The sequence below is a fragment of the Heliangelus exortis genome, chromosome 4 (genome assembly GCF_036169615.1).
Source record: "Heliangelus exortis chromosome 4, bHelExo1.hap1, whole genome shotgun sequence".
Classification (NCBI taxonomy): domain Eukaryota; kingdom Metazoa; phylum Chordata; class Aves; order Apodiformes; family Trochilidae; genus Heliangelus; species Heliangelus exortis.
The window spans coordinates 41245030-41265174 of NC_092425.1; the positions used below are offsets into that span (position 1 = coordinate 41245030).

Consider the following 20145-nt stretch of genomic DNA (forward strand, 5'->3'; position numbering starts at 1 on the left):
CAGATGGTTCTTGATGTGTGCTGCTCGTGGTAGATGATGAAAACACCTACAAAGACTCTGAGCTCTAATTTTCTAGTCAGCAAGACATTAATTTGCTGAGATTTTGAAGGATGAAAGGATCTTGTAGGAGAGGGACTTCAAAAAGATGTAGCTCACAAACAACAGTATAAAAATCCAGAGGAAAAATCCGAGGTATAAAGAAAAGCAATGAAATAAAGTTTTGGTACTCCTGAAAGTCCTAGAGGTAAATCAGGAATAGACAAAATGACTGAAGGATATTTCTGAGAGACAGAACCAGCAAATTGGGAAAGCTATGAAAAGGTAATGTCAAAAAAGTACTGCTTAGTGTTTGGGTTTTTTTGTTGTTTGAATTGTTGGTGGGAAGGCATTAAAACAAAGGAGTAGCACAGATAAATTACAGTGTTTCAGGTGGTCTTAAGAATATTCAGCTAAATATGAGGAGCAGCAACTGGTTTGGAAACAGATTAGCAGAATACTTGTTTGAGATCATGCAGAAGATGGAAATATGTTTGATTTTTATATATTTTCTATCTTTTTAAAGAGGAAAATGGAACCTCTGGCATTCCCAGTGGGTCTCTTAAATTCCCTAAATGACTGTTTTAACCAGTAAGTGGCACGGATGCATGAGAAAGTGAGAAGGTTTTTAAGCACTGGCTTAGCAAAAAGATTGCACACTCAAAATAAGAGTCAGTGACTCACTAGAGGAGAAAGGGAGTGATAAATTTTTCAAGTCTGGGGAGTAAAACACATGTTTATGAAAATCCCAGATGATGTCAACTTGAGAAAGTCTGCAATTAGACCTGACAGAATTAAAAAAAAAAAAAAAAAAAGACAAAATTAAAATAGAAAATCAAAAGGTTGTTGAACTGGAGAAGTGAAAAGTAAAATTCAATCCAGCCGGGAGAAGTACATTCTTCTAAAGAAATGAAAAATAATTTAAAAATTTTAAAAAAACCAAACCTCTGTGAACAGCATGAAAATGATGTGAAACAGAAAAGGGTCTTCACACAGATCATAAGCTGAGCATAAATCAGCACCTGTAAATAAGAACTCAAGAAGAGGAACCCAGCAGTTTGGCAGAGCCATGTTCATGCTTACAAGAGATAAGGAGAAGGCTGTGTTGTCCTGTTGGCTCAGCAAGGAAGTCAATGGGATGACCTTAAATCACAGCAAGAGAAGTTGAAAAAAAAGAATTCCAACCTGAAAACAAGCTTACTGTGAGGCTTAGTTATTTTTAGGGTGGCTGTGGATATTGTGTCTTGAAGAGATTTGGAGTGTAGGAAAAGTGCATTGCTGGTGGTTCCAGCTTTGTGCAAGGGCAGAGTCTTGGTGACCCTACAGGGTCCCTGACATATTTTCAGTGAAATTTGAGAATTAGGTGATTGCTAAATAGGTTTTAAGAGTATAAAGTCTAGACTCTGCTCTCTTTGTTCATTTGTCACTGACTTCTTGAGCCATATCTGTCTTCCCTGGCTACCTGATGGACTGAAATCAGGATCTGATCATTTGGGATGTGACTCAACAGGTTCATTGCTGCTTTGACTTTTAAATGACCTGTTTCTCTGCTCTTTTTGATAGTCAGGGATTTCAGAGCAGGTTCAGTTGTCCTTACAGTTTAATACAACTTTTTGCTGTGGGCGTGTTGAAGGTTGGATGGGGCTTGGAGCAACTGAGGGATGAAAACTTGGAGAGATTCAGGTTAGACATTACAAAAAATTAAATTTAAGGGTGCTGAGCCCCTGGCCCAGGTTGCCCAAGGAAGCTGTGGCTGCCCCATCCCTGGCAGTGTCCAAGTCCAGGTTGGATGGGGCTTGGAGCAACCTGGGCTGGTGGGAGGTGTCCCTGCCCATGCAGGGGGTTGGGACTGGGTGAGCTTTAAGGTCCCTTCCAACCCAAACCATTTTGTGAGCCTTTAATTTTCAGAAATTCATGATAACAGATGTGTAAAGTTGTAGGAGATGGTTCTGCCTCCCTCCACCTCTTCTGCTGTTGAAGCAGAGGGGTGGTGGGGAGGACACAGGTGCCATCCTGCAGCAGATCTGAAGGCTCTGGTGGTGACTGTCCCAGGGAACAGGCACACTGGGGTTTGTTACAGCTTTTCAGAATCCAGCTGCCTTTGGTTGTAGCCCCCTGTGGTTCCTCCTGCTGCTGAGATGTGCAGGAAGGAGAGCAGCTCCCACCAGCTGTGAAGTTAATGAAGCTTTGTGTCTGCAGAGCTGAGATGCCTCTATCTGTAGTCAGCAGCAGAGTGAGACTTCCATGATAGAATTTAGTTGGAAATGCACCTATTTCTTACAAAGTTTTGGAGCTTGCATTTTTATCTTTTTTTTTTTTTTTTTAACCTTTTTTAAAAATAGAGTTTGTTTCACTTTCCTGAGCTCCCTTTTGCAGAGCTGGGGGTTTGAGCTTTGGGAGAGTGGCTCCAAAAGGACCATTCTTGGGTGTAACAAGAGGAAAGCAGCGTGGATAATGTCAGTATTCATTACAGCAGAATTCTGTGGGATCTGCCAGAGGCTTCTGAATACAAACACTCTTGTGCTGCTTATTTGGTTTGGGCAGGACTTCTTATTTAATTTTTGTTCCTAAGTTTAGGTTCTTTTTTCTACAAAAGAGGGGCAAAAGGAGGCTAATGGTTAATTTTCCATGTTCTCAGGTTTGCAGAGGAGAAAGCTGGATGGAAACTCAGTGCTGACCCTCGTTTGTTAATGATTTTTAGTAGCTCCTTGAACTAGAGGTGTTTTTTTTAAATCTACAGCTGTGTTAAAAGCTCCCATCTTCTTTTAGAGGTTACTGGGATTGCCACAGATCAGCAATAAAACCAGGGAATGTCTGGGTGACAGGTCCTTGGTATTTTAGCCATGTCCATCAGTTTTACAAAGAAAGGGCCCTGGTAAATATAAATTAGCATAAAAATAAGAGGAGGAGTGTTTAGGCATCTTCAATGAGTGGATTGAGATTATTTTTAGCATAAAGACAAATTACTAATAATCCTCATAACCAGTTTTTCCTCATGCTTACCCATTAATTCTCTAGTTTCATTTTATGTTATCCCGTTGCTGGCCACTGCTAATTTCACCCTTTCAGACTTCAAATATTGAATTTTGAGTCTTTTTATTTGCTTTCTTTCCCGTTCTGTTTGCTTTCTTTTCTGTTCTATTTGCCACTGCACTGTTTCTCATGTTGACCAATGCTGTGTTGTTGTATTTTCATCTCTTAGGTACCTGTCTGCTCTCTCTTTGTACTTAGATCCTACAGTTTAGGGCTGGAATTCCTCTTTTTATTCTGGATTTGTACAGCTCTGTATTGGCAAAGTGTGAGCCCCTGCCTGGCACTCACATTGAGTATCAGAGTTCAGATAATAAATGTTTTATAGTAGTTTGACAGTCCTTGGCCATTAATACCAGAAATTGAACACTGTGACCTCTCAGCCCTAGCAAATGGGTTGTAATAGCAGTTTCCTCCTTTCCATGTAAGTATGTTATTTATGGCATTAAAAAAAAAAAAAGAAAAAAAGAAAAAAAAAAAAAAAAAGCATGATGATTGTCTAAACCCTTTCCTGTATTGAATACTGATCTGCAGAGAATGAGTGGCAGCCAGGAAAAGCAGTGCTGGTGGGAAAAGGCGCTCTATTCTCCCCTTTTTCCTGCATCCCAGTGTGAAGGTAAGAGCTCTGCCTGTCTGAACTCCCCCCCTCTCACATCCCTGTTGGAATCAAGTGCTCTTAGGGATTGGAATTGTTGGAGGGGAATTGGAAATGCCATCTGTATTTTACAAAAAAAAAAATAACAGCAAACTGCCACAATAAAATCTCTACCTGAGAGGCAGCTGGGATGCCTCAGGTAACATTTGTGGGAGGTCTCCAGGTTTTTTAATGAAAGTGCTTTTAAAAAAGTCTTGACATTTATGTTAAGTTGAAGTAAATAGAATATTAATTATCTGCCTCTGAAAACACTCTCTTACATTTTAGTATTACTCAGGTTGAAACATTTTTACTTGGTAGCTAATTTTACAAGAAGATGTTAGGTACCTTTGCTGGGTTTGCAGCACTGACATTCCAGCTATCCAGTGAATGTGTGGAATTTCTCTGAAGCTGGGAAGGAGAGGGATTTGCCTCTTGGCCATTCCTTTCACAGTGACAGTCTGGGAAGGTTTTTGTCCCACACAGCCCAGCCATGCTGCTCACAAGCAGGAGCAGGTGTGCTTCCAGCATCCTCTGCTGCATCCCAGGAATCTCTAAGTGTTGGACAGCTGGCCCAAGCCAAGGTTTTCAGTGGAGATGCAGGAATCCAGGCAGCTTTTTTCTGTCTGCATACCAGTTCTCCTTAGAGAAACTAAGTAAGAGCATTCTCTACACCTAATTGACAGCCTGAGTGTAAGAAACATTTATCAGAGACCTGGTTCCTTCATAAGCTGAAAGGAGAGCACCAGTAATTATTACTGAGCTGTTTCTGGAGTGCAAATGAAAATAAAACAACCTGAGCAGTGTTCTTGGTGCCTAAAGGTCCTTCCTTTGGTGCTCAGGACAGTGGGTTCCTTTCAGGAACATCTTAACTTCTTCCCTCCTGACTGTATTGATGTTTGCACAGTGGAAGAGAACTGATTGTTACCCATGAGACTTGGATTTGCCTCCTGGACTGCTCACAGAACCTCCCATAAAAGGAAAAAAATCAACACTTCAGCACTGAAAAAGCAGAAATAGTGTCTTTTTGTAAAGCTTTTTTCCCCCGCAGTGATAACTGCAGAGGTTTTGTTGGTGCAGTGGCTCACACTCCCGAGGATGTGCTTGGCTTGGCAGGGTTTAGTGCTTGGGTTCCTGGGTGAATTGTGACATCTTTCTGCTGACATCTGCTGGGGAACTGCAGAACTGTCTCAGAGGAAGGCAGAATTTCCAGGATAAAAAATCCTGGGGGGTCCAGAACCAGCTTTGTAGAGTGGCAAAATTTCTACAAAGTAGAACAGTTCCAGCATTTCCTCTTTTAGACTAATTTTCATTAAACTAGAGCTCTCTCCTCAGAGCTAATGTTATTATTTCACAAAACTTTAGCTGTAGAGTTTTCTGTATGGGTATTTTTAATAGATGGAAATTGATGCATGTCACCCATAGATAATAAATAAATATGTGGTGAAACTGTATTTGGAATTTCTCTCTGGTAAGTAGAAATCACAGCCACTCGTGTCAGCTCTGGTTTTGAGCTTCAGGCAGGCAGAGCACTGTTCTGTGTTTTATGTGGGTGTAGAAACAGCAGCAATTTAAACACCATGCAGTGTCAGAATTGAAAAAATTTATAATAAAAGTGTAATACTTTTTGTACCTTACAATTGTAGATGTTTCCATTAGCTGAGCAGATACTTTTTTTGTTGTTGTTATTATTGTTTGGTTATCCAGGTAAGATTTGATGATGTTTCCATAACGTTTATCTCTTTAAAGATGTCAAACCATAAAATCCTCCACAAGCTCAGAGTTTTCATGGCTTAGAGTGTGACTTTCAAGAATACTTTCTCTAGATGATTTCATTTTGGCTAAATGTACATAACAGTGTTCCTCAATTCTGTTTTGTTTTTTTTTTCCTTCCTTTTTCCTGTGAAACACCCCCACAATCACAATGTAAGAGTGTTATACAAATGCCAAGGGAGAGAATGGTGTAGGAGAATTTGCAGATGTAAAGGAAATATCCAATGATGATGAACATCTTTTAGATTTTAATATGGTAAGTGTGTCATTGGGCTGGGGGAGGAGGTTTTTTTCTGTTTCTTTGAAAAAGGTGCCACCACCTCTGCCCTTTCATCACAGTTTTCAGTCTGGCCTCACACGAAATTCCTGTGCAAAATCTTCAAAACTTTTCTTTTTCTTTCTTTGTGTTTCTTTTCTGTATCCTGAACACTCCTCACTGTTGTACTACCAGTAGTTAAGCAAACTCAGCTTCCTCTGGGAACACTCTGCTTTTTCTTGTTTGTGTTGTCAGTCTGGTTTTCCTCCACTTTTAATTTCAGAGTGGGCTGATGTGCACTCTGAAGCAGAAAGGAGCAGTAACTAAAGGTGTAAACATGATGTGTGCTGCATTCTGTCCTGTTTACAAGCAAACCCCTCCTTGTTTCATGTAGGGAGAGCTTTGAGTAACTGATACACTTGGAAACTTGATAGTGATGAGCACTTAAATTCCCACTGTGACATTCTTGCTACAGCTTTACTGAGTCAGGGGACATACACTGGGTTTGCCTGAAGTTTAGCCAGATCTGTGCTGTGTTTTCCTGATGTTTAGTATCAGATTTTAGAGAGGACACCTACAGTAATTTTCTAACATGAGCTGTGACATTGGTGCTTGCTGAGTTCACTTCTGATTCTCTTGCTGTCGTGTGCAAATCCCAAAATGAAGAAATAGGAAAAGGTAACAAAGGCCTCACCTTTTTTTTTTTTTTCCTGCTGTTCTGCAGTCCTTTTGACATAGTGGGCTCAGGAAAATGAAGGACTTTGTCCCTGTAATCATGACACCTTTTTTGAACAACAACTGTATAACCTCCCAGCTCAGAAAACAAAAAAACAAGTGGGTTTTTTATTGTTCCCCATCAACACTGTCAGTTTAACTCCTTAGGTTTCTTCTGTTTATGAAGCAAGATGTGCAGATGATATAAATGCTGAGGCAAAACCAAATGGCTTCAGGAAGAAGATCTACTCCAGTGATAGCTCCAGCTCTGAAGACTCAGCTTCAGAAGGTGGAAGTGAGTGGGCTGATCCGTGTGAGGAGGAGCTTTTTTCTCGAACTCAACTCTAAAAACTGCAGAGTAGAACAGCTGGTTTCAAAGTAACATGAGATGGAAAACTTATCCTTCTTTTGAGGGTCTGTAGCTCTAAAACAACAACTTGAGTTTCCTCTTCAGTTAATGGATTCAGATGTGTATTTATCTTTCTCTTCTTGCTTATTTTATAGATGAGGACACAGCTGTCCCGTTGAAGATTTTTTTTTTCCAAAAAAAAAAAAAGAAAAAAAGAAAAAAAGAAAAAAAAAAACAAACCTGTTAAATTCTTGGCTATTTGAACTAGACTAGATTGTGTTGTCAAATCAAGAATGGATGTGCATGTGCTTGTCTTAGTAGTACCACTGCTTTTTTGCATCTTAATTGCAGTTATTTTCATTCGTAACTGTAGCCCTACCACTACTGAGATCTTCTTAGCATTGCAGTGTCTACAACTACTTCTGCTATCCAGAGACTTCAGCTTTCTGCACATTAGGCTTTGTTCTTTAAGAACTGGGAGATAAATACTTAACACTGTAATCTATCAGTGCCTTTCTGAGCGCAGGAGACAAAGCATGAATGACTTGTCCAGTCTTCATCCAGTAAATCTCATAACTTTGAAGTAGGAACAACAGGGTTGTGCTTTAGAGACTTACAGAAACTGTGTTTTCTATCCTATGATTCCCCCCCCTCCCACAAACCAACACTGAGGATACCATGGTTTGTATTTTTGCTAACTGGAGAAGCCAAGGATTTTTTTGTAGGTATGGAGGCAATGTGGGGTGGTGGATTTTTTTTTTTAATTTATTTTTCTTTTTTTTTTTTTTTTTCTTTTTTTTTTTTTTTTGTCCTTTTTAGCAACTTGCCAACGTAAGGCAGAAGTTTCAAAAGTAACACCAAAAAAAAAAAAAAAAAAAAAAAAAATCATAAACCACTGGGGTGATGTGTGGATTGTTGTGAATTTTGTAATGAGAATGTTGTCTTGTTGCAGATGATGGCATTTGTGTAACCTGCAAAAGCATCCTCTACCAGACTTGAGCCTGAATGACTGAATCTAAAAATGCTCAGAGTGTTCAGTGTTTTAAATGCAAAGGGTCAGTGCTTCACTTGAAAGAAATCCTGTGGCTGCTGCAGTTAGCTCTGTTGTGGCTGTAATTATTAGACCTTGTAGTTCATTTTGTGTCTCTGAGAGAATGTGTGGGGCAAGTTCTGTGTGTGGTGGGTGGGGGTAGGGACAGTGATGACTTCCAGCATACCTGTGTGATTGCAGTAGTGATTGTTGCTTTATGTGACTTGCTTTTCAATTTTATTTTGTTAACTTAGACAGTCAATACATCGTCGAGTTGCATCTGTACAAGACTTCTCAACTCCTTGTGCTTTTTTTAACACATTATGCAAAAATGTATAAGCCAGGAGGAGCAATATTTGCAGAACTAAAGATTCTGAGTTTGTACCAACTCATAGTTTCAAGGACAACAACTAACTAGTCTATACAATAGCAGCATGGCTGTCACATCAGGAAGTGCAGAAAGTCCAATAACTGACTTGAAAAGCTTAACCATTAATTTTGTCAGGCAATAAACCTCCATGAGAACCATTACCTGTTGGGAACGTGAGCTGAACTGCCTTTGAAATATGTTCTGTGCTAGAAAGGTTTCCTGAGTTAAATGAGTTTTGTTGCCTTTATTCACTTGATAAGAGTAAGAATTGAAAGATGTGGCTGGAAAACCAGGCCACAATTTGTGCAATGCTTTTTTGTTGAGATCCTTGCTTAAAATTGGCTTGGTTTGTCCTGACCCAGGGACTTTGTTTTGGTCCTCCTCGTAGGCTACGTTTTAGGGTTTGTATTCATACAGCCAATCTTTTGACACTTTACAGTTTCTTTCCTTAATTTATTTGCAGACTTTGGATAGATTTTTATATATTTTACCTTCTTCTGGAGCTTCCTTGAGAGAGGCTGTTTAGCACCTGCACTGAGAACTAGTTAACTGTAACATGAAAGTCAAAGAGAACTTTACACACAAATTCTTCAAATCACTACTGTGATGAGTGGAATAGAACTTCATTTGAGAACTAGAAATGACCAAATGGACATATTTCAAACACAAACTTCAGCTCAGTTAATTTTGGCTAGAGCTGCTTCTTTGGTGAGAAAGGGCTCGGAAAAAAAACAAAATAAAATGAACAAAGGTGTTGCTTATAAGTTACATTGTGGCACGTAATAATTCCAGCACCTTTGGGGAAAACAAAAACTGTACATTGAGCTTGGGCAATAACAAATTGTCTTTCCTTGTTTTCATAGTTTAAAGGCTAAAGCTCTAAAGCTTTCGGTGAGAGTTGAAGTGTGGTTTTTAGTTTTTCTGTATGGATAGAAACACACACAACAACAACAACAACCAACAACTACAACTACAACAAAAGCATTCAAGGTTGGCAAACGCTGAACCGCACCGTGGTATGAAGCGCATTGCATATCCATAGCACTGAAGTATCAGTTTTCCATTCCTGGGCTGAAATTTGTTTCTACTTTTTGCTTCAAGTGGTTGTATTGTTCTGATTTCACGTACACCAGAGTAACTGATTTTGTTTTCTTGTGGAGTTACTTAACACCGAATAAAAATATAAAAGGACAATTGGATGGCGTGTGCTGGTGTTCGTTTTCTTTGGCTGAGGTGTGTAAGGTGGGTGCAGCACTAAACATTCCACAGACAGCACAAGGTTCCTAATTTGGGCTCCTTTTCATTGCTCTCATTTTTTAACCTTTTTTTTTTAATCACAGAATCATAGAATTGGCTGGGTTGGAAGGGACCTCAGAGCTCATCAAGTCCAACCCTTGATCCACTCCCGCTGCAGTTCCCAGCCCATGGCACTGAGTGCCACATCCAGGCTCTTTATCTCCAGGGATGGAGAATCCACCCCTTCCCTGGGCAGCCCATTCCAGTGTCTGATCACCCTCTCTGGAAAGAAATTCTTTCTCATGTCCAACCTAAACCTCCCCTGGCACAACTTGAGACCTCTTGTGCCCTCTTGTCTTGCTGAGAGTTGCTTGGGAAAAGAGCCCAACCCCCCCCTGGCTCCAACCTCCTTTCAGGGAGTTGGAGAGAGTGATGAGGTCTCCCCTGAGCCTCCTCTTCTCCAGCCTCAACACCCCCAGCTCCCTCAGCCCTTCCTCACAGCACTTGTGCTGGATCCCTTCCCAGCCTCCTTGCTCTTCTCTGGACCTGCTCCAGCACCTCGATCTCCTTCCTGAGCTGAGGGGCCCAGAACTGGACACAGGACTCAAGCTGTGGCCTCCCCAGGGCTGAGCACAGGGGCAGAATCCCTTCCCTGGACCTGCTGGCCACGCTGTTCCTGAGCCAGCCCAGGATGCCATTGGCCTTCTTGGCCACCTGGGCACACTGCTGCCTCCTCTTCAGCTTCCTGGCAATCCAGACTCCCAGCTCCCTCTCTGTCTGGCAATATTCTTAGTATGTTATACTAATATACTAATATTCTTAGTATAATGCAGGAAAATTAAATACACTGCATGTTTTCCTCTAAAAAGACAAAGTAAGCACAGCCCTGGACTTCATTATTTCTGTATAAAGTCTCATTCCAAAAATTGGAAAATGTCTCATTCCAATTCCAATTTCTCATTCCAGTTTTCATTGGAAAAGTCTCATTCCAAAAATTGATTTCTAATGACAGTTTGGAGAATGTGAGACCTCTTTAAAAAAAATTAAAAGTTTTAAAAATTAAAACCCAAGCAAACACAGACCCCCTCTGGCAAAACAGCTAAATGATTTTATATAGTGTGGGATCTAAAATACCAGACTTACTTTCTCCTTCAGCTTGTTCTTTGCCATCAAGTGGCCAGTATCTTTCTTCTGCTTTGATAAAAACTGCATCTGTGACAAGAAAATGCACACTCCTAACTCTTCTTGTAAAAAGGAGAAAGACAAACCTGTTTTTTTACCAGCTCATGTTCAGCTTGGTGGAGTGACTGCAGCTGCCCTGGTTTAGGAGTGCCATGAAAACAACACATAAATATGGGAAATAATGGAAAATAGTTGCTCTGCAAGGCCCCTGGGTGAACATTTTTGTTCATTGCTATCTTGTGTGCTTTAAAGTTGGTGGTTAGAACTTTCAGAGACAACTTATTTTTAATTATTTCTTAAAGTCAGCAGAAGGTACATATTTCCATCGTGTCTATAGAAGCAGCTTAATAATTACATTTAATCAGCCAGGCTTTTAAATTATTGTATCTGGATTCATATTCACTCCATGTGTCCTAAAGAATCCTAATGCTTCTGTCCTGCAAAACCCAGGGATAAATAAATCCTAGGCAGCAACTGCCTGGTGGTAGCAGGGCAGGACTTCACAGGACATGGAAAGCTCCTGGAGAACCAGACTTTCCTACATTCCTTACCAGTAACACATTCTTTTCCTGCCAAGAGCATTTAAATATTATCCCCAAGGAATTTGTCATCTGCCTTTCACATACAACAGCTCAGGTAATTTAATGACCTGTGAAAGTAGGAGCAAAAAGGCTCCAGAGGTTTGGGACAAGTAAGATTTAACTAAACCATTTTAGCTTTCTACAGTAAGAACCCTTTCCCAGTGTCCACAAGTTGCCTTAAAAAAATGCATGATAATATGTGATGATTTATGAACTTCATGAGCTGCCTCCCCCTGTGCTCCTGTGGGATGGTGATGGGATTAAAAGGCAAAACAAAGCTACCAGTGGGTCAGCACCCTGCCAAAAAAAAGTGACCTTGGGGTAAAATACTGTTTTTCCTGCCCTGCTTCATCCTTGGGGATCCAAGGACATTTGGAGGAGACACTTCTGTGGACATTCATGTCTTCTACCTGCCAGCCTTCCTGCAGGGCAAGTGCTTCTGGAAGAACTGGTGCTAAAACTCCAGTTTTGCTGTCATTTTTGTACTGCTGTTTGCTTTTTAATTGCCTTTACTCTGAGATGGGGTTTTAGCTCATACAGTCTTTCAAGTCTGGAGCCCTTATCTGCTTGACAACAAAGTCTTCTTCAAGAAGCCTCAATTGGTATTCATGCTTTTAAAATATTTTTCCTCCTTTTCCCTAGAATTTTATTCAATTCAAAAATACTAAATCCCCTGAAGCACTGCAGATCCATAGTGATAATAATTGGATCTGTTACCTGCCCAGCTGAATGTTACTTGGTTGCATTCAGCATTACTACTGGACAGTTCCTAATTTTTACTCTACTTTTCTTCCTTTTTCTTTCCTACCACATTCCTAGAGAAAGCTGCCACACACTGGGTGCAATGCCTTTTGTGTTACAGAGTAAATCTCCTTGCTTTTTGGAAATGTAATTTAAGTTGTGCTTGCTTAAGAGACTAAATCTGCTACAGCATCCCAACTTTTCATGATGCAGCTGTGCATAAAACCCTTGTTTCCTTCTCTGGTATGATTTAGTGACAAGTTATAATTCATAATGTTAGTACAATAGAGGGTTTGTTGGCAATTATTTATGGGCACTTATGATGCTGCAATTCTGAGCACTCCCCTTTCCTGCTCTTTTGTTTTCTTGCTGTTGTCTCATGAACCATGATGAAACCACAAAAATTCTTACCCAGTGGTAACAGAAGGGTTAACAATAATGGTAGCTACAAACCTGGCTTTTTTTTCCTCATCCTTTAACTGCTTTGAGTTCCTACAGGAGGAGGCAGCCTTTTAGTAGAATGAAGTGCCCTGGTCTCCAGCTGTTCCTGAGTCACCCCAAAGTGATTAAATGGTTTGGGGCACAGATGTTTCACTGCCAGTGCAGATGGTGGCTGTGCTTGACATGGACTGCTCTGGAACACAGAAGGCAAATGCTAATTTTGCAGGAACAAAATTAATTGGTGAATTAGAAGAGCCCAGTGGAAGAGCTCCATTTGCTGAAAACCTCACCCTTTACTTGTGAAGTAGTGGTATTTTTGATCAAATCATCATCCTGCTCATTTCTGCCTGAATTTATTGTGTTCCCTTTTCCTGTGCATTGCTTACTGTACCACACACAGAAGTCTGTAAAGCAAAGAGGAAAAAGATCAATGTCTCATCTCTGTTCTAACACTTAATCTTCTAGAGGGAACTTTTCCATCACCCTGTAACAGATTATCCATCACTTGCTACCCTTAGTACCCCTGCACTCATCCTTGCATTACCTACAACTACCTGAAATTAGTGATGAGAAATGGAGGCAGGAGCTGCTGGTCAGCTAGTGTGCAACTGCTGTATCCTGACAACACAAATATTTTGATAACTAGAGAAACAAAGATTATATTGAGATGTCCTCTAGTTTATGACAGAGATCACTGACCTCAGGGTGGACAGGGAGCTGCACGACCAATTCAAATGCTGTTTGGATCACACTTGAAAGCTGTTTACATCACACTTGGCTTCTGACGAGTTTGAAAATTCAATCTGGATCTTCCCATCTGGTTTCTAAACAAATATAAAACTTTCAGCAATTCCAAAAGTGCTGAAGCTTCAAAACAGAATTGGAAGTGTAAGCAGAGAATGATTTCCCACATCTACAGGCATAAGAAGCAGGAGGGAAGCTTGCATTTCTATTCCTGAACTCTCCCTTGTTCTGAAGGAACAAAGGAAGGACTATTACTTCCCCTACTTTTTTCATACACAGTATATTTTGGAAAAAACACTGTGACAGAAGAGAGCACACACCCTTCAAGCTTTTTTGCAGAGCAACCATAAACCTGGTCTTAACAAATCCTGCTGGCATCAATCTGAGTTTGTATGATAGGGTTTTTTAATTAAAAATGTTTTCAAAAACTTAAAATTCTCTAGCTCTCATTATTAGACCAGTTAGATGGTTTTTGCCCACAGCTGCCAACTGGAGGCTGCTCTATGTAGTGCTTCATTTCTACATACCAACCACAGGCAAGACACCTTTGAACAAAATCAGGATTCTGTCCCAAGAATTTTTACAAAATTAAGCGTTTTACAGGTTTACCTGGCTCTGAATAAATGCCAGGGCATTGCTGATAACCACACCGAGCAATTAACTTACCCTGCTTTTGATGGTTTTCTTAAAACCCATGTATTCAAAATAGGAAGACTTGATTTCTTCCTTCTGGGTAAGCTTTAAATTTTTCAGAGCTGAAAAGCAAAGGTGCTAAAGGTCCCTTTTTGCACTTATGTGTTTATACTTCCTGTACCTGGTAGTACCTGTTCTGTTTCCTTTTAGTAATTAGGACATGAGGCACTTCTGAGAGCTCATGTTGTGACACTGCATTTAGGCACATGTCAGCCCTTCAGCTTTTACAAATACCCAAGAATAATATGAAATACTTTCAGGCAGAAACTATATTATCTTGGTTGGAGACATCTTTTAACAGAACTGATGCTAACTGCTAATGCAAAAAGTCAGCTTCAGGGGGTGTGCAAGTACCTTAGACAAGTTTACTTCAGCCTTTTTCACAATTCATCCACCTGAAACTTTCCCACATCCAAGCTTGAAGAATCATGGCTTTGCTCGTCTTCATACTGAACTAATTACTTCAAATTCGTGTATTTTTGGTGGTGAGAGTCAGATGCATCCAGTTAAAACAGGGAACAACTTTCTCTTGCCACCATTCTCAGCACTGATGGCTGAATGTGGGTGCAAAACGCCTGTAACCTTTAGAGAGCAAAAAATAAAAAAAAGGAACAAGTTTCAAAGATGATAAGGAAAACATGAGAGCTCTGCTCCCGCAAGGGACCGGTTGCTGGGAACTCCTTTAATTCCAGTATGGGGGTGGAGAGAAGGTGTATGCAGGACAGGTGAGCTACGCAAACGCCAAAAGGGCACAATTTTAAGATTAAAGATAAGAAGACTGAAAGATAACACGTTAGAACAACAACTGAGCTATTCCAGACCCTCCACTTCGGGCGTTTCAGGCCAGTCCCAGACCTATGGCTACACCTTCACCTGATGCCCCAACCCTTTGACAGCCCAAACTTGAGGAAAAATAAAAACACCGAATTTTATTTTCCTCTTAAAAGCACCCGGGAACATCAGCTCAGTCCCCCCGCAGAACTGCTTTACCCGGAGGCCACCCGCCCGCAGGTCCGGGCACCCCGGCACCGTTCGTCTCCCGGTGCTGCCGGTACCTCACAACCCGCCCGGTGCCGAGACCTCATCTCCCCTCCAGCACGGGGCTCTCCCTTAAGTCCCACCGATCTTCAACCCTTCCCGCTCCCGGGGGTCACTGAACCCACCTCCCATACCCCCTCCATATCCCATCCCTACCCATCCCCGCCGCAGCCCCGCTGAGGTGATCCAAAATGGCGCCCACCCCTCAGCTCCATCCACCTCCTCCTTCTCCCTCCTCCGCCTCCTCCCGCGGCGCAGGCGTTTTCCTCCTCGGCGGGCGGTGCTTCTGAGGGCCGCGCTGAGGAGGGGGAACTACGGGGAAGTGGGAGGGAGGGAGGAGGAGGCCGAGCCGCAGGGATCGGATCGTCCCGGCAGGCAGCCTCCCGCCGCTGCGCCCGTACCCAGGTGTGCCCCGCACCGTCCCCTCAGCGGGGGCGGGCGCCATGGGAGGCCCCGAGCAGCGCCGAGCGGGAACCCGGCGAACGGGGTCTGAGCCGCTTCACCTCCGGTGAACCCTTCCCGCTCCTCCGGGAGGATCGGAGAGCGATATGGACCGCCCGCCGCAACCGCCAGCCGCCTGGTAACCCCGCGGCAGCTCTGAGGCGGCTCGGGCATGGCCCAGCATGAGGAGAGCGACGGAGGGCAGCAGCAGCGTTACCCCGGTGAGGCGTCAAAGTTTCTGCGGGGCTCTCCCTTCCTCGGGAGGCGGTTCGGAGTGCTGCCGGGGACGGGATCGGGGACGGGGGGGGTTCGGTGGCACCTCTTGGGGTGAGGGGCACAGCCCGGGGGGGACCGAGTGGGCGCCGACACCTGAGGGAGCGGCCCCCGCCGTGAGGGGCTCCTGGTTCTGCCTGCCGGTTCTGCCCGCCGGTTCTGCCCACCAGGGAAAGTTTGCGGAGCAGCTCTTTGCCGACGGAGTCTTCATTGAGAGGCTTAAAAACCACAGAGGAGAGTGAGCGTTGCTCCCTCAAACCTTTGGGGAAAGCCTTCACTTGGGTTTTTTGTTTTTTTGGCGATTTTTTATCTTTGTTTGATTTTTTTTTTTTTTTCTAGTTATCTGGGGTGGCTTTTTGTTTATGGTTTGGTTGTTGTTTTGGCTCAGTTTTTTCTGTTGGGATTTTTTTTTTTTTTTTAATGGAGGCCACCAGGAAACCTTCGCAGTGTTGGGTCACCCTTGAAGAGGAACCACCTCTCCCCCCACAACCCTCTCAAACACTTTCCACTTCAGTCTCCTGGGGGATTTCCCAAAGACCCAAACAAAACTCAGAGTAAGATCAGCTGAAGTTCTTCCCACACTGCTGCTAATTTAATGTGGCCTCAGGTTTTTTAAAGTAATATAGGTGTGGGGAAAAAAAAAACCAAAACTCCTGTAACCTGCTTGTGGATCAGAACACTCTGACTCACTTATATTGCCTGCCTGACGGAGGAAAAAGGTTGAAGAGCAGTGAATGGTTTACTTATAATCCCTCTGCAAACGCTCAGCTCATGTAAAGCTCACACTCTGTGAAGGACGCCAGCAGGGAGTTAAGTTAGAGACTTAATAAAAACAAAAAAAACACCCAAAGTGTTTCGGTTTTGCCACTGAAGTTTTGGCGGTGCTTCCATAGGTCGCCTCAGTCACTGCACCTCATTCTCCTGCTTTGTCCCAATTCGGGATGTTTTGCAGGGCAGGAATTCCTCACCGGGGCAGTGCTGTGGCTGTCAGGACATGAACACAAAACAGCCCCAACCCAAAAATGTTTCATAAACAAAACTGAGCTTGATAGCAGCAGAGTGTTTCTTGTTACTGAATAACTGTGAAACACATGTGGAGTTAAAATCCTTTGCTTTTTTAATTTTAAATACGTTTTCCCTTTAGGAAGGTAACAAAAAAAACCAGTCACAACTTTGTAATTGAGGCAATTCCTTTTTTTTTTTTTTTTTAATAAAAAGCTGGCAGAGATAATTGCTGAAGAGACAAGGTGATAAGAGTTGAGATGTTAACTCTGTGAACTGAGCAGTATGTGTAAACCATTCCTCTCATTCCTTTGAGGCAAGAAGATCTAAAGCCTGTTTTGTAGAGTTGTTTTACTCTTCCTTCTGAGCCAATCAATTGCCTAAATAAATTTTATTGCAAGTCACAGCAAACTTGTAAGATAAGAAATTGTGGCTTGGTTTCTGATCTTTGTTTTACTCTGTTTGGCACTGCAATTAACTTTCTTTAAATTTTATATCAAAATGAGTTAAAAAGCCAATTCATTTTAGATTTTAGGCATTATAAACAAGTATCACTCGTCCCCTCTTCATGATTTGGTAGTGTGTAAAATCAAAAACTGTTTTAAAACCTGTGGCTATTGTCAGAGCCTTCTGATATGATCAGAATCTGGGGACCCTGAGGCTGTAAGGACAGCTGGACTGGGACAGACCCAAACTCCACCTGTTGGGTAGAAGAATTAAGCAGAGAGAGGGCCTAAAAGTAGGACTGGAGTACACTGATACTTTCCTGAAATTCTGGTACTGGCAGTTTGGGGATTTCCTGAGTTTCTTTTTGTTTAGAAATCCTCTGTTTTTTTTCCCTGAGCTTACATGCTCATTAGCTCCTAGCATCCTCAGTGTAATTTGGCAAGGAGTTAGGCTGTTCATTTACCTTTTGCAGGAATAAAAAAGTGTGCAGACAAAATTCCTTACTGTCTCTCAATAGTTTATTTTACTGCTATTACTTTAATAATGTCTGGGGGTTTTACGACTGTAACAATTTTACAGTAATGAAATTATTCATGGAAATAAGTTAGTATTGGAGCACATGACACTGACTCTGTTTGACATCAGTTGTTAGGTTTTGCATTTACCAGTGAGGCAGCTAAAACAAAGAATATAAATATCACTTTTCTGCATTCTTAAAAACACTCCTACGACAACCTGATGGAAAATGAATCAAGGAGCCCTCATGGATGTTTCTGCCAGCTAATTGCATCTCAGGTTTTCATTTAAAGCTACTGATGGGTGTACTTCAAAGCCTCCCACAGTTTCACTGAGTTGTGTAAAACCTTTTTAGCTTGTTATTGCATAATTTGCTCCAGCAAGCTATAGTTGTTACACACTTCTGCATTTGCTGCTCACCTCTTTTAAAGGATCTCTTCCTGTTAAAATTTATTGCTTAAAAAAAAAATAACACAAAGCCAAGTGAAGACAGCTTCAGTACCTCATGTAGAAATTTGTTTTCCCTTCTCTTGGACCTCTCTTGCTTACAGAATTGTTCAGCCTCTTGAGCTGCTGTGCTTGCTGCCTCTTCCAAGGCCACCTGCATGTTTACCAGTTGTAATCTTAGTGGAAAAGAGTCCTACAATTAAACTAAGGACTGGCTACTGCCTGAGAAAATTATTAGGCAGAAGTGGAGGCAGTCACTGGAGGAATTCATTGTGGGAACATGTTTGTGCTAGTTACCCAAACATCATCCAAGTTGTTCCTGGCTGATTACATTTCTGTAATTATGTTTGCTGGGCTGCATTAATAAGTATTAATTGTGATACAGCAAGCACCCTTGCTTGTGCTGTTCCATAGTTTGTGTATATGCTTTAGAGAACCACTGGGACTGGGTGGGCAGTTGATTTAAAGGGCAATATAACATTTTATGAAAGGGGGGATGAGCATGGGGAAGAGAAAACAGTCAGACTTCAGTTAGAAAGATAAGTGCATCCTAGCAAGAGGGAGATTCAAGTATAAAGCAGTAATTATCCCTCATGCTCCATGTTACAGCATATCTATACACTTCATGTATCACAGATCACTTAATGAAGTAGAAGATAAAAATACTCATGAACTAATTTGCTGCCTGCATTCAAAGATGGTGTTTAGGAGGTTTTGTTTGGGTTTTTTGCTGACTTTTGCAGTTTTAATGTGGTGTATGCAGGTGATTTGCTAAGCTATCTGAAGACAGCACTTCTTAAATGTAGGGGATGTAAACTTACATGAAAGTAGAAAAGTTACTGTAGCAGCTCTATGAGAAAAGTCTACATTTTCACCAGCTTTTTTTTTTAGTCAGAAAATAAATGTGAAACCTTGCTTATCCAAAGGATTAAGCAGTTGATGAATTGATTGATTTGGATGGGTTGTGTATAGTTGGCAGTTAAAAAGGTGTAAAAAGGTCTAATCTAAAAGATTAAATATCCAGGGTTGTTTCTACTTGACTTTTCCATACAGGTGGTTGAGCTGGAGTATTGGATCAGCTTGTGAATAGTATTTGTGTAGTAAGTTAAAGAGCTGGTTCAGCATATGAAGTAGGTTTGGATTCACATATTTTTTTGTGTGACTCAAAGCTTGTGGAAAAAATTGTTACAGTTTGGACAAGTGGAATAGGGTTGAAATATGTTTTCTGTCACTTATTGCGCATCAGGGTCACAGGGCCAAGGTGTATTGATGGGCTCAGATCTAAGAAGAGGTGGTGTCAAACCTGGTGTTTGGGCAGAGCTGAGATGCCATTAGTGGTTTGGAATTCCCAGGGGGCACCAGCTCTCCTAAATGAGATGTTTGGGGTTTCTCTGTGGTTGGTGGGTTTTGTTTTGGAAGGTGGGGGCAGCATTTGCTGGTGTTTTAAAAGTGGAATGAGGAGGAGACCTTGTAGAGGACAACTGGCACCTTAAATTTATGTGCTACACTTGAGAGAGAACAGGAGACCAGAAAAAGGAGACCAGGCTACAGGAACTGGAGAAAAATTGGTCTTGCAAGATGGGAGGAGTATTTTTCACACTTTGCTCAGAGAGAAGAAACCCAGAACTGTAGGTAATTTAACTATTAATCTAGGAAGAGAAGATGTATGTAAGGTCACAACAATAAGTAGTGTTTCAAAGGGTCAGCAGCAGTTTTGGGAGCCAGTCCTGGTGATGTTCCAGGATTATGGAACATCATAACCCTGCAGCTCACCCTTCACTGTCCTCTCTTTGAGGGTTGCTCAGATTTAGGCTAAAAGTGGGGCACTGGCTGGATGAGCTGCCCAGCTGGCAGGCTCTGGGGAGACTGTGGGTATATGTTGCAAATACCAAGGGTAGCCATCCCTGAGGGCAATAAATATAATTTATTTGCAAGTGTCAGTTTTATTGTGCATGCACTGATGGAGTGCATCACGTGTGTTGTCTGAACACTGTGAGAATAGCTTTGTAGGCATTCGGATTTTGCACCTCTTGCTTAAAACAAGAGTGATATTTGGGCATTCTTTTCAGTGACAAATTTTATTGTCAGATTTATGGATTCCAGGAGAACGCTTAAGAAATTCCATTTTAATGAACACATCAGAGTTTTGATCTAAGTGTATGGAAATAAGT

General features: G+C 41.8%; 2 protein-coding genes and 1 long non-coding RNA gene across 12 annotated transcripts in view; 2 read left to right on the forward strand and 1 right to left on the reverse strand.

Annotated features, from left to right (window-relative positions):
• KIAA0232 (KIAA0232 ortholog) overlaps window positions 1–9386 on the forward strand; it is a 66340-nt gene extending 56954 nt beyond the window's left edge. For 6 of the 7 annotated variants that reach the window (XM_071744012.1, XM_071744016.1, XM_071744013.1 and 3 more), the window contains 3 exons: window positions 3601–3682; window positions 5632–5729; window positions 6612–9386. In XM_071744012.1, coding sequence (XP_071600113.1) covers window positions 3601–3682; window positions 5632–5729; window positions 6612–6791 — 360 coding nt within the window. In that variant the 3' untranslated portion in view covers window positions 6792–9386. The remainder of the gene's footprint in view (window positions 1–3600; window positions 3683–5631; window positions 5730–6611) is intronic. The other variant, XM_071744014.1, reaches the window with a different exon arrangement.
• Window positions 9387–10382: 996 nt separating this feature from the next.
• On the reverse strand, window positions 10383–14989 carry LOC139796204 (uncharacterized). Of its 4 annotated transcripts, none has more exons than XR_011725885.1 (4): window positions 14165–14989; window positions 12386–12777; window positions 10572–10640; window positions 10383–10459 (listed from the first exon to the last, which is right to left on the reverse strand). It is a non-coding gene; the product is annotated as an uncharacterized lncRNA (long non-coding RNA). The 4 variants fall into 4 exon arrangements; XR_011725884.1 differs by having other exon boundaries at window positions 10389–10640; window positions 12386–12566; window positions 12671–12777; window positions 14165–14988; XR_011725882.1 differs by having other exon boundaries at window positions 10389–10640.
• Window positions 14990–15132: 143 nt separating this feature from the next.
• Window positions 15133–20145, forward strand: part of TBC1D14 (TBC1 domain family member 14) — a 58985-nt gene continuing 53972 nt past the window's right edge. Inside the window, exon 1 of the mRNA XM_071744020.1 lies at window positions 15133–15510. Coding sequence (XP_071600121.1) covers window positions 15462–15510 — 49 coding nt within the window. The 5' untranslated portion in view covers window positions 15133–15461. The remainder of the gene's footprint in view (window positions 15511–20145) is intronic.